The sequence below is a fragment of the Conger conger genome, chromosome 4 (genome assembly GCF_963514075.1).
Source record: "Conger conger chromosome 4, fConCon1.1, whole genome shotgun sequence".
Taxonomy (NCBI): Eukaryota; Metazoa; Chordata; class Actinopteri; order Anguilliformes; family Congridae; genus Conger; species Conger conger.
Genome location: NC_083763.1, coordinates 20,198,416 through 20,212,377, shown reverse-complemented (window position 1 = coordinate 20,212,377; position 13,962 = coordinate 20,198,416). Strand labels below are relative to the sequence as shown.

At 37.5% G+C, this 13,962-nt stretch overlaps 1 protein-coding gene across 2 annotated transcripts in view; it reads right to left on the bottom strand.

Annotated features, from left to right (window-relative positions):
- Positions 1–979: 979 nt before the first annotated feature.
- Positions 980–13,962, bottom strand: part of LOC133126274 (complement factor H-like) — a 31,346-nt gene continuing 18,363 nt past the window's right edge. Inside the window, exons 16-22 of one of the 2 annotated variants that reach the window (XM_061238311.1) lie at positions 13,561–13,737; positions 12,540–12,722; positions 11,930–12,112; positions 10,842–10,910; positions 10,102–10,275; positions 3,974–4,153; positions 980–1,714 (exon numbers count right to left, since the gene is read on the bottom strand). In XM_061238311.1, the coding sequence (XP_061094295.1) occupies positions 1,524–1,714; positions 3,974–4,153; positions 10,102–10,275; positions 10,842–10,910; positions 11,930–12,112; positions 12,540–12,722; positions 13,561–13,737 (1,157 nt within the window). In that variant the 3' untranslated portion in view covers positions 980–1,523. The remainder of the gene's footprint in view (positions 1,715–3,973; positions 4,154–10,101; positions 10,276–10,841; positions 10,911–11,929; positions 12,113–12,539; positions 12,723–13,560; positions 13,738–13,962) is intronic. The other variant, XM_061238312.1, reaches the window with a different exon arrangement.

The window sequence follows — 13,962 nt, the reverse complement described above, 5'->3', positions numbered from 1 at the left end:
TTTGAAATATGGAACTAAAAGCTATTAAAAAATAGTTGCACTTCACTTCTTTTAATGTGCTGCTTTTTATTTGAACACAACTGTAAATAAAACATGACATGCCAAAGAAGGCGTATTGCTAGGTGGTGTAGTGGCACAAGTTTTGATACCACAATCTGATATCACAAACCATAGATACCGTTTTGCGAAAATTATATATATATATGATCGGATAATTTTGTTTGTAAGTTTTTAATTCTGTTAATAAGTTCCCACCAGTCGTGATGAATTCAATATTTTTAAGTATTCCTGCAGTGTTTTATTCATAAAGAACATTACTTTCTCTCATAACGCAGTCAAGCAGTCGCTGCATGGAGTGAATAATCGATCTTAGAAAGGTTGATGGGCCTAGTAATGTCGCATGTAGAAGCTATGCCTTAAGGAACCTCCAAAGGGATAGTTCGGGGAACACGCCTAGAAAACTTTTGTAAGATATACTTTTCGGAGTCTTAAGGTATTTATTTGACTTATTTTTTAGACTTCGACTGCTGTTGCCTATCCATTTAGAGTTATGAGGCATTGTGTGTTCAGAGATGCTCTTCTGCATACCACGGTTGTAATTTGTGGTTATTTGCGTTACTGTTACCTTCCTGTCAACTTTGACCAGTCTGGCATTTCTCCTCTTTCTGTCTGCAAACCTGCTGGACACTGGATTTTTTGTTGTTTTTTTGCATCATTCTTTGCAAACTGTAGAGACTAGTGCGTGTGAAAATCCCAGGAGATCAGCAGTTTCTGAGATATTCAAACCACCCTGTCTGCCACCAACAATCATTCCACGGTCAAAGTCACTTAAGTCACATTTTTTCCCCATGCTGATGGTTGATGTGAACATTAACTGAAGCTCCTGTTCCGTATCTACATAATTGAAAGTATTGCACTGCTGCTTTTGTTCAACCAGACAGATATGAAGAAAAAAAGATCCATTCTATACACACTTGAATGAAATCCAGGAATGTTTTATTTGTACATTATCAGTATTTCAACATTGAACATTGAGCAATATGTGGAGTAAATGCATCTTAGTTCAAACAAGAATGATTTAGCAAATATTTTGTCTGTACTTTGGTTATCCATTGACCCATCTTTTTCTGTGAGTGCTTTCCTGTTGAGTTGGAAAATGTTGGAGTTATAAAACAAATGCACATGGACTAAATTGTCCCTTCAATCCTTCTCTCGTGACATTACAAAATAAGCTCATGAGGATTTGAATTTATATTTTCTTCCACTCCGTAGCTGTTTTGGTAGTCTGGACTTCAAAGACTGTGTACTGGTTCATCATGTCTGTCTCACTGTTCTAGTTTATATAAGAGTAACACACTGACTGGCTGTATTATCTTTATCCTTTTTCAAGTGTTAAAGACACCGAGTGAGATATTTACTGTATCTATTTATTGTGCTGATCATCTGTGAATTTTCTAAAACTTTAAATTCAATCAATTAATAGGTACAATCCATGCATGTTAATCTATGCATGAACATAGTTCTTAAGCACAAGATGGAAGGTGGATTCTACCATGTGTGCACCAGTTAATAAATTCGCCATCAGTTTGCCTTTTGCCATATTTGCATGCGAACACAATTCGTTCCTCATGTTTTACGTAAACCTTTGTTGGATGTTTGTATCTGAGTTCAATTCCCCTTTGGTTCATTTCTTCAATTGTCACGGTACATGGTTCTTGAAGAAAAATAATAAAGGACAATAATAGGACAATTAATACAAATTATGACTTTTTTATGACAGAAAAGATTGATAAAACATTTCAAATGTACTAGTTTAACTGAGTTATGATGACCCCTGTATCAAAATTAATCTGGAAGGCCTAAACTTGTAGCATTTTAGCATTTCATGAGAATACATACGCATGCATGCCTCCAGTGCAACACCTCTTTTTACACAGCAGTCCACTCGGTCAATGGTTGTCAAACTTGGTCTTTGGGACCCTTGTATATGCTGATTTTTGTTTCAACAAATCTGTTGCAAGGTTTAGGTTGTTTATGACAAGTGTTCCAATGATTTGTTTCTTAAACTTATTATTTAGCTTCTTATTATTTTATTATTTGCAGAATTTGAAATAATACAATATGAAATTCATAAATTAATTAATTCATGATCCTAACCCGCTTATCCTGAACAGGGTCGCTGGAGCCAATCCCAGCATACATTGGGCGAAAGGCAAGAATACACCCTGGACAGGTTGCCAGTCCATCGCAGGGCACACACACCATTCATTCACACACTCATACCTATGGGCAATTTAGACTCTCCAATCAGCCTAACCTGCATGTCTTTGGACTGTGGGAGGAAACTGGAGTACCTGGAGGAAACCCACGCAGACACGGGGAGAACAGGCAAACTCCGCACAGAGAGGCCCCGGCCAACAGGGATTTGAACCCAGGACCTCCTTGCTGTGAGGCGGCAATGCTACACACTGCACCATCCGTGCCGCCACAAAATGAAATGAATGACTTATTATAATTACAACAAAATTATAGGCAATGATTTATGAAATGTGGCCAGGTGCCCACATTTTCATTTTCATCAATCAGGAGCCTACCTTTTCAATCAGTTTAAAATATTTTACCTCTTTACGTAATCATTAGCAATATAGCACATTAAGCACAATGAAATTATAGGATTTTTACATGACATTACATTACTGGCATTTGGCAGACACTCTTATCCAGAGCGACATACAGTTGATTAGACTAAGCAGGAGACAATCCTCCCCTGGAGCAATGCAGGGTTAGGGGCCTTGCTCAAGGGCCCAACGGCTGTGCGGATCTTATTGTGGCTACACCGGGATTAGAACAACCGACCTTGTGTGTCCCAGTCTTTCACCTTAACCACTACCCTACAGGCCGCCCCCTTTATTGTAGGATTTTTATTCTTCATGCCATGCATTGCGGTGGCACGGATGGTGCAGTGGGTAGCACTGCCGCCTCACAGCAAGGAGGTCTTGGGTTCGAATCCCCGTCGGCCAGGGCCTCTCTGTGTGGATGTTCTCCCCGTGTCTGCGTAGGTTTCCTCTGGGTACTCCGGTTTCCTCCCACAGTCCAAAGACATGCAGGTTAGGCTGATTGGAGAGTCTAAATTGCCCATAGGTATGAGTGTGTGAGTGAATGGTGTGTGTGCCCTGCGATGGACTGGCGACCTGTCCAGGGTGTATTCCTGCCTTTTGCCCAATGTATACTGGGATAGACTCCAGCCCCCCTGTGACCCTGATCAGGATAAGCGGGTTCAGATAATTGATGGATAGATAGATAGATAGATGGATGGATGGATAGATGTCATGCATGCCCATTTTTGGCATAGAGTGCCTTAAGAGGATAAATAATTAAAATATTGAATTAAGAAAACTGAACAGTTTGGTTGGAACTAACACCAGCCCACACAGGGGTCCTCAGGCCCGAGTCAAAACCATTGCACTCGGTAAGTTCTACAGTCAGTGTCCGTCACAAGGAGTTTACATAGGCATTCTGTATACACCCGATTGACCCAATGGCTCACTGTTGCACAATGATGGACAGAAGCCATCCCACCCAGAGCGATGTCCTTGGGTGGACAAGTTGCCTGCAGTGAAGCTAGCTGGCAGCATGCATTCAGATGAAAACACAATGCTCATCTATTTTCTCCAGAATCAACTGATTACTGTGCAGTGATGAGATAGTCCTATAAAACTTGGGACATGCCAAATCAAGAGAAACAGCAATCTTTACTTCATTGTATTATCACAAACCAGGCCATTTTTTGATACTGCTCACATTCAAATTAATTTGTCTTTGAAACTTGTACTATTGGCTTGTGTATTTCGAGTCTTAAGGTATTAAAAATCTGAAAATAATTGATATGATAATCTGATGTTTCTCTAAAACTGTGGTACACGAGTCTTCACTAGATCATGACTAAAAACAAGGGAGAAGACATGCAACTCACCAAGGCATTTTGGAGGATCATCCCACTCCCCACTGCGGCATGTTATGAACTCTCGACCAGAAAGTACATAGTAATTCTTGCACTGGTATTCTACCGTCTCACCGGTGTTATATACATCTTTTGTCAAACCTTTAATATCCCCAAATGGAATTTCTTGTGGGGGTTCACAAGAAGTGAAACCTGAAATTAAAAAAAATAAAAACATTCTTAAAAACTTGCATTATTTATGCAGATTATGTATCATACACACTTTTCCTATACATATGATTATGAGTACGCACACAGCATTTTTGTTTTTACATTTTTGTATAAAAAATACAGACAAGGTAGATGCAAGCAGCAAGAATGAGTATGTTCACACCTAGTTTTTGTCTGGTTGATTCCAGAAGTGTTTCTTGGTTGATTTAGTGCTACAAATAAAACCTCATGGTCATAATAGCATCAGGATATGAATCAAAGCAATGCACCCCAGACAGTACAATGGTCTTGTCATCTGTAACTGAATTAAACAATGCTAAGAAGTACCACACTGTCTTACGTCAAGCAAAATTATTTTAATTTCAGTCTCCTTGTGTGCTTCAGATGTGGCACATTCATCTTCTACAATAGGACCATGTATTCCCAAGTTAAACTCAACATTATTCTAGCATTTTCAATGTTTGAAATGATTTATACTTTGCACATATATTTGTAGACACAAAAGGATATCTAACGTTTTTAGGGGAGTATACTTAACTGTAAAAGCTAAATAGTCAATGAAGAATGTGGAGAATTAAGGGCAAGGGTACATGTTTACTTGTTCTGTTAAATATTAGCTCCAGAATTGACTGCTGGTACAACATAAAGAGCAATCATGTTGTTATCAAACCAAGCTTAAATCCTTGATTCACTTTCAAGAAAATATTTTCACCATCAACCACAACAAATTTTAATATTTAGTCACTTATTATAATAATTTTTCTTAGATTCCACAGGAAAGTAATCTATTGAACAACCAAAGCACATTGCTGAAAGTGGCAATCTGATTTCCTCGGTTTTGGTGACTGGTGGTCATAACATTTGAAAGCATGTTCTAGTTCTGTTCTGCGGTAGTACATTTAACAATACCCATTTAAATATTGGAGAAAAGAAGATGAACTGGGAAGTACTGCAAAGTATGTACAGTATAATCAAGTAGGATAGCAAATAAAATAAACTAGCTCAGTTCATCCATTTGTGGAAAACACAATCATACTTTTACCATAAAAACAGAACATGATATCTAGTATTCATAGTATTCCATGACTGAAAACAAATATTGTACGGATGCACAGTGCACCAGCGGGCTAAAATACTAACCTCCGTCAAGGCATGCAGACAAAATATCATGAATGACACTTTAGATAAACTATCACGGAGACGATATGAAGATTAGATCTATATGACATGGGAATAACCAGGCCGAGGCGGGGTGTGGACGGTGTATCTAACACTAACTCCAATTGAATTAGAGGGGGGTACAATTGGCTAGTAAATTGGGAAAAAAAGGGAAAAATCAGAAATAGATTAATATAAAAATATATAAATAAATAAATAAAGGGTTCCCAAACTTTTGCACATGGCCATTTTCCTTCTTTTTAAATATTAATTATAAGTAACAAATGAAAATAAAAAGCAGTCTTGTTTAAAATTTTGCAAAAAGGTCTCATTTTGCTTTCGAAAATGCCCTTATTTGGATGGTGCAGCTATAAATTGTATCCTTAAAATCTGCCCACAAAATTCATTTTAGTTCAACATAAAGTGCAAAAAAAGTTTCCACTGCATCAATACATCTCCATAAAGTCAAACATAATTATGCATTCATTGATTTCATTTTCTGTTTTGAAGTCGAGTTATATGTTCAAACTTGAGGAAAAGGATTTAGTCACAGTTTAGCTAAATCATCTGTAAGAAAAAACATTTGCCAATATTCGCAATGAGTCGGAGTTACCGTTGGAATGTTGTTTAAGTATAAACAATAATAATAATAAGAATAATAATAATAATAAGAAGAAGAATACCTTTTAATTGAACCCCGTGGGGTAATTTGGCCTCTGCATTTGACCCATCCTAGTTATTAGGAGCAGTGGGCAGCCACAGTGCAGTGCCCGGGGAGCAATGTGGGGTTAAGGGCCTTGCTCAAGGGCTGTGCGGATCATTTATTGTGGCTAGACCGGAATTCGAACCACCAACGTTATGGCTCCCAGTCATGTACCTTAACCACTACGCTACAAGCCGTCCCTGAATAAAGGGGCGTTTCGCAATTCTGCAAAAAATGTTCTAATTAAGTTACTATTTAACTTTTGAAAAGCGAGTGAAAAGCTGAAAAGTTGTTTCAATTCACTGAATTAAAATAGTTTGAAAATGTATTTGATTGTTTGAATTAACACCCAATGGTAAAAAAGAAAGAGTATATTTCATCAGGCTCATGGCAACACAATAAGAATAACATCTTGAATGTCTAAGCGTCCAAACAGAACAAGCTGATCTCTAAATGGCTGAAGAGTTGTGTAATTTTCCTCCCTTCAGTCTTCTTCCCATCCTACCTGTATGTTGCTTTATTTTTTTAGTTTATTCCCCTGTCACTTCCCTCTTCTCTCTCTGTCACCTTCCCTTTCCTTGCTGTGTAGGTGCCATCTAATCTATAATTTAAAATATGATCACCAGCGACAATGTGGCCTGTATTTATATACATACAGTGGGCTCCAGAATTATTTGCACCATTGATAAATATGCACAAAAATGCTGTAAACTAAAAAAGGATCGTTATTGACTGTATTGGAGGTTGCTTGATAACAAATTCACTGGAACCATTTTTTAAATGAGATGGCTAATGCAGAACATCATTCCCACCATCACAATTTTAATTTAATGTATTTATGGATATAACGAGGGGTGTCTTGAAATAGCAAAACATGCATGTTAACATTTTAAATAAATGGACTATATGGGAATGATTGCGCCTGTGAACTACTGACGCTGTCATCGAACGTGATGGGATGGCTACAGTGGAGTCGCTGTTATTAACTACAATGGATTAATTCCCTCAGCGTCTGATGGCTGATGGCGATGACGTTGATGGCTGCAGTGCCCTTAGAGGATGTGCTTTTCGATTTTGATGAAGAAATACAACCTTACAGTTTTTAACCGGAACCGAAAACAGGAATAATTGCTTGAACGAGAGACAAGGGGTCCAGGTTGCAACTAAGCAACGAGTAAGTAAATATCTAGCTAACAAGCTGTATAAAAATCTTGGTTGTGGATACTTCTTCCAATTAATCCTCCTATTACTGCAGAAGAAGTTGGGAAGTACTGGAGGACGTAGCAAGGATCCAAGTTATTATTGTTGTTATTAGTTATTGATGCTCGGTTGTCCGTGTTCCTCCGCTGTCTGTCTCTCTCGCAATTCTTCCTCTGTAAATCCCGGTTAAAAATGGGAAGGTTGTATTTCTTCTTCAAAATCGAAAAGCTTGTCCTCTAAGGACACGGCTCCACTGCAGCCATCAACGTCACCAAACGGCATCAGCTAAACCGGCAAAGTCAGAGCTGTCCGTCATATCGCTCAGGCTAGCCAATGTATGTTCCGTGATATTTGTATGCTAAAGTTACCATATTTACTGAGTGTGATGTGATCGCCATCCAGAAAACAGTCTCTGCATTCAAGGGTGGAGTTTGAGCACCCGTTACCTTCTGGGAAACACAGGCGGGAGATTCAAGCCAAAACCCATCCAGTGACGTCACTGGCCGTGTTTGATTTGATAAGTTTTGCCCCATATTTAGGAAACGGCTACACTGATAGTGATTTTAAAAACGTCTACACACATAATTTAAGCATTTCATCCAAATGAGCTCAAATGGAAAAAAGCATGACAGTAAAGTCAAACAGTATTAGGCTAGGCTACGCAAAAGAGAGCAGACAAATACTGGTAGATTGAATATACAGTGCTCTCCATAGTGATTGGGACAAACACCAATTATGTCTCGATTTGCTTACATTTTAGATTTGGAATCACACAATTAACATGTGGTAAAAGTGAACATTCTCAGATTTTATTAAGGGGTATTTATTATACGTTATGGTTCCACCATGTAGAAATTACAGCAGTGTTTATATATAGTCCCCCCATTTCAGGTCACCATAACATTTGGGAAACATGGCTTCACATGCTCAGGGCTGCGTTTCCTGAAGCCTTCTTAATGCTACGTTGTTCGTATGTTATACCTTAAGCTCTATCCTAACGTTTCAGCGTGTTTCCCGAAATGTTCTTAGCTAAGTATACCTTCTGTAGGTGGTACTTTCGTAAGGTTGGTCTGCACCAATCTTAGCTATACCTTTTCAATGTTGTCAGCTCACTCCGCTAGTGGCCACCACCACACGGAGGCTTGCTAGCTAACTGGTTATTGATATAATTAACAGCATTATACAATTTGAGTTTAGCTTTAGCTACGTAGCAGACTCAAATGCATTCGCAGCATATTTCAAATTAGACCGCATTCAGGTCATATTCGTTTGTTAGATAGAACTATCGATAACTGAACTGGTCAAAGGTGGCTACGAATACATTTAAATATTTCACTCTTCATGTCGTAGGGCTATTTCATTGCATTGGCTATATAGGTAGCTGTGTGACAGTGAATAGATGGAATGTTAGCTAGCCAACTAATATTTGTGTACCACATACAACTGCAAAAATCTCAAGAGATGGAAGACTTTCCATAACGATCTGTGCATAAATTAAGTTATCAGAACCAAAATATTTTGTTATATTACACTGAGTGCGGTATTTGGTCATTTCTATTTTCTGGGGTATGTTATATGGAAAAAAGCAATAGCAATAGCACTTTCAGGGCATATACATGTTTTTTTTTTTTTTTTTAATAATCAGTAAAAATAAATTGGAATTCCCCGGCTATTGAGTCATTCAACACATTGGAATAGTAAAATGATCGAGGGGTGGAAAGAGTAACTCACGATGTGATACTATTACGATATGTTGCCAACAATACGCTAGTATCACAATACAGGTGATTCTGCAATATGCCATATAATCAATCATTTATGATACATTGCAATATTTGTCACTGAATTATATATATATATATATATACATGTATATATATATAGTCTTATTGTTCTCCGACATAACGGTACTCTATCCAGCCAATTGAATATGATCGCTCCCGCAAGCTTCCTTTAAACAACATGCACTCCCCTTCATACACGCTGGCATGCTTCAGTCTGTCAAGATCAGGGAACTCCTGCCCGAAAAATTGGTTGGACTCATGGTTCGGCACTTACGTGGAGTTACGCACTTTTCACAACAATTTCAAGGTTTATTCATCTGTGCTGGCATGGATTTCAGCGATCACATACTTTTTTTTATCAATCTGCGAGTGTGAGGTTCTTGCACGAGGCCCAGGGCTTGCAACGGGTCATTTTACTGTGCGACCAACGGTCTGGTTTTTGCTAGGCTGTGTGAGCTCTGACCGAGCTTGCACTCTCCCCTCTATCTCCAAAAGATAGGCTTAGGCCCGCTCCACAGGTGCTGCTCGGTATGCACTTACACCTTCCTGAAAGTCTTAGCCTCCATTGCCGTTTATGTTCAATAAATAGACCTACATCCATTTAAGATAATTCTATTATAAACGTAATGTTTAACAAACATTATTAATAGGCTATTTGGTTTAGGGGTCATTCTTAATTATTGTTTGTATAAACAATAACAGCATCTATAGCAATATAAAAGTTCACTAGCATACAAACTGTATGATATTTTTGCACGGTGTTCCACTATATCATTGTGTCAACTGGAAGAAGGATGACTATTTCACCAATCTCTTACAGCATATGAGGTTATTGCTTTTATATTGGTATAAAAGCAATATAAAAGCAGTATAAAAGTGTTGCTTTCTTTTGTTTATATTTGGTTCTATCACTTTTCATATTGGGTGAACCAGATTTCAGAATGTCCTGAGACACCTAAACATTTTAGTCTCAATATGAGCAGATTGTTGATGTGAATGAGCTGTCTTCAAATTGTTAATACAAGACTTTTCATGAACTCATTTTCAATAATTTGAGTAGAAAACAACTGAAAAAGAAAACTTACATGTACACTCCACCCGGTCACTCCACTGTCCATTTGTACAAGTGATATTTCTTTTCGTTCTGGGCTTACATGGACTGAAGCATTGATATTCCAGTATATCACCTTCATAGTATGTGGATCTTGAGGGGTCCACAAATCCACCTTTCAGGACAGGTTTTTCACAGGGATATTTTTCTAAATGGAACACATGATTGCATAAAGGTCTTGTTTTCTGTGAAATTAATATCTCTACATTTACCATGTACATTTCTTAGCAAAGGTAAGCATGATGCTTTTTTTGTAATGCAGTCCATACAAATCATATATGGTTTCATGTGGCAATTATTTTTCAACATCTCTAATATTCCAGTATTTAGTTTGTTGTCAAATATGTCTCATTATGTCTGTAACTATACAACAGTCAAACTAACATAGTGATATTGTGTTGTCTAATACAAATATTAATTCAGGTGAGCTTTGGTGAAACAGCTGGACCTCAAAGCTGGTTTGTGACTACTGATAATGGCTTAGTAACAGTGCCTCAGTTCTGTCCTGAAGATCCTTCCACAATTTAAATGGTAAATGGTTGGAATATAAATAGCACCTTTATCCAAAGCGCTGCACAATTGATGCTTCACACATATACACAAGGCACCAACCAGCTCCTCAGGAGCAATTGGGGGTTAGGTATCTTGGGCAGGGACACTTCGACACAGCCAGGGTGGGATCGAACCCTCCGACAACCAGACGACTGCTCTTACCTGGCGATGGCGTCACTATCGTTGGGCCACTTTGCTTAGACCACCCAGTTGCTGTAGATTTTATCTTTGCTTAAAAAAATATAAAAATAAAAATAATTATAATGTAGTGAGGCGCGTAGCTCAGATGGAATACGGTAACTCGCATGGGCGAGTTTAGCCGTTAACTTCACTTCTATAAATGAAATCAGCGTGACGTCAGAACTGCAAAGAACTTCACTACCAACATACAATACCTCAACGGTGGTAACTTAAACAACCCACGTAGTTAGAACAAGCCATCTTTAACAAACACAGCCGTCTACGACATTAAATAATAATAATAATAATAATAATAATAATAATAATAATAATAATAATAATAATAATAATTAACTTCCACATTAACACTTTTTAATCACACGGCAGCGAACACACTGCATTTCAAAACCAAACCCCGCCGCGTTCTTTTGAGAAAATCGCCAAAAGGTAGACAGTCCTTTAATTAATAATCAACCGCATTTCTGTAATAATATTTTGGCTAAATGTATGTATTTACATAGGTTGATTATAAATAGGGTGTCCATATGTACCGTTTTTCAGCCTACTTTCAGGTGTTCCGACTTTTTCTAAAAAATGACCGAGCTAAATGGTTTCTAACATTCTCGTTTCTAACATTGAGCACGGACGCATCGAATCACAAGGACACAAAGGCCATTTCATTCCAGTAGCGGGATAAACACAAAAAGCATTGCATTCTCTTCCTTGTCGGGCGAAACGTCTGATTTGCAATGTGAATTTCGAGAAGCATTCTCTTTAATGCCAGTATTTGGATTAATAAAGAAGAGTTACATTAATCTGGTGTTAATATTATGCAAATTATAGTGGCCGCTATGCATTTTAAATTGATTATAGTTGGATACGTTAGTTTCGATATTATGTATAATGTGTGTATGGATATGATTAGTCATTTCTTTTAGTTCTAGTTTTTATAACCAGGCCCGCTCGTGACATTTCTAGGCCCGACCGATCATGGAGTCCTGGCGCCGCTCCCGTTGCCTCCTGAGCCAATTTATAAATAGCTGAGATGAATCTACTGTTTTAGTACTTACAAATGCATGTTGGAATGTCACTCCACGTTCCACTGGTGCAGGTGACTTCTCTGTTCCCCTGAATTTCATATAAATCTCTGCATTGGAATTGCACTGTAGATTGATGAGCATATTTTGTCTTATATTTTGATGTAATTGTTGCATCTGCAACACGTGGGGGAGGATTACAACTATAACCAGAAGCTGTTGGGAATATTAAATAGATATAGTTAATCAATGGTTAAACGACTTTCTTCACAATCTTAACACAATTTGGTTGATATAAGATAACCATCTTGTTGAATTGTCTTAAAGAGCAACTTTATTTATTTATTGATTTATTTATTTATTTATTTATGGCTATTAAGGGCAGAGCAGACACTTTATTGCCAGCTTGAACAGGTATAAGGTAAAAATATTCATGTTTCTATATTTATATGACATGGTAAATGGAACCTGTTCAAATAGTTCCCAATATTTCCCTTTTATCCCTGATAATTTCCATACATTCCTTTGAATTCTAACTGAATATTCCCCAAATTTTGCAGCCCAGGGTCTTTGCATTATTTTTTGGTGCTTTGTGGTCAGTAAGTAAATACATCTGAAAAACATTCAGCTATGGATTACTCACGTTTGCAGACTGGTAGAGGTGAATCCCACTCTCCATTTACGCATTTTATCTGGCCAGTACCTTCCATTTCATATGCATCCTCACATTCAAATGTCAAAGATTCACCATTTGAATACAGGTCTTTCCTGACTTTCCTGACTTGTTTTGCATTCAGAATTTTTGGAGGAACACATGCAGTTTCATCTGTAAGAAAGGTAACATAGCCTTTAATGAATACAAATATTGAAAACACAATAACAATTTTGTATGTATGTAATAGAGTACCAAGATGACTATTTTCAGCAATCCACCAGACTTGTATACAAATACGAAAAGATCAGAGAAAATATTGTTGGATTTGTGGCACAGTTACTAAAAGTAAATTAAAGCTATAAGATCTAACACCTATCACAACAAGAAAAACATGCATTTGGCTTCTTTCTACCCCATCAACCCAACAGATTTCAACCCAACAGTCTCAGCTCTTTCAATATCACTAAGGTCCATGATCGCCATAATGATCAGAAACCAGGCCTGTTCAGTTTTTTATTGTTTTTTTATTTTATTATTATTATTATTATTATTATTATTATTATTATTATTTCTCAGCCTCATAATGACTCATGTCATTGGCACAGCTCTGGTGCTCATGTTGACTAATGGTAATAAGACTCCAAACGCAATCAAAAGCCTAGAATCAAGAAGCCTGCATAAAGTGCATTTATTATCACACCTGAGAAAAAAGGACATGCATATCGCACTTAATATGTAATATGTCATTGTATAGGACTTGCGCTGCCAACTTTGCACTGGGTCTTGCATATCTCCCAGATGGCTCTCTGGGTAACTCCATTTTTACTATTTTTACTTTATTTACTATTATGATTAGTAGCCTTTTAACAGGTTATGTTTTTGTAGCTATACTTTTTCTAACTTAACCAATAATCAAACAGGCCACAAGCAGATCCCACTAGAACATGTACAGCTTGATAATAACACAACACAAGAAGCTGAAATAACAAAGGATAAAGCGATTCCTTACCAATGCACTTTGGGATGTCAGACCATTCACTTTTCTTGCATGTCAATTCATCCCACCAACCTTCCACGAAGGGTTTATAACCAGAAACGCAACTATAATAAATGACTGAAGCATTGCTTTTGACATTGATGTGATATCCATTTTCTAGATCAGGTCTTTTGCAATAATTTTCTTTTGCTAAAAACAAAGAAGATTAATGACATTAGATTTCTGAGGCAAACATATGGGTGAAGGAAATTTACATAAAAGCTGAGGGAAGTACACCAAGCAACCCAACACCTGAATTCTCAGTTAAATTGAACCAAGAAGGCACTGGTAAGCTTAATCAGTGAAATTAAAATTTTGAGCTTGATCCTATATGAATCACCTGATGTTAACATTATATTGTGCAGTAGTCATAAT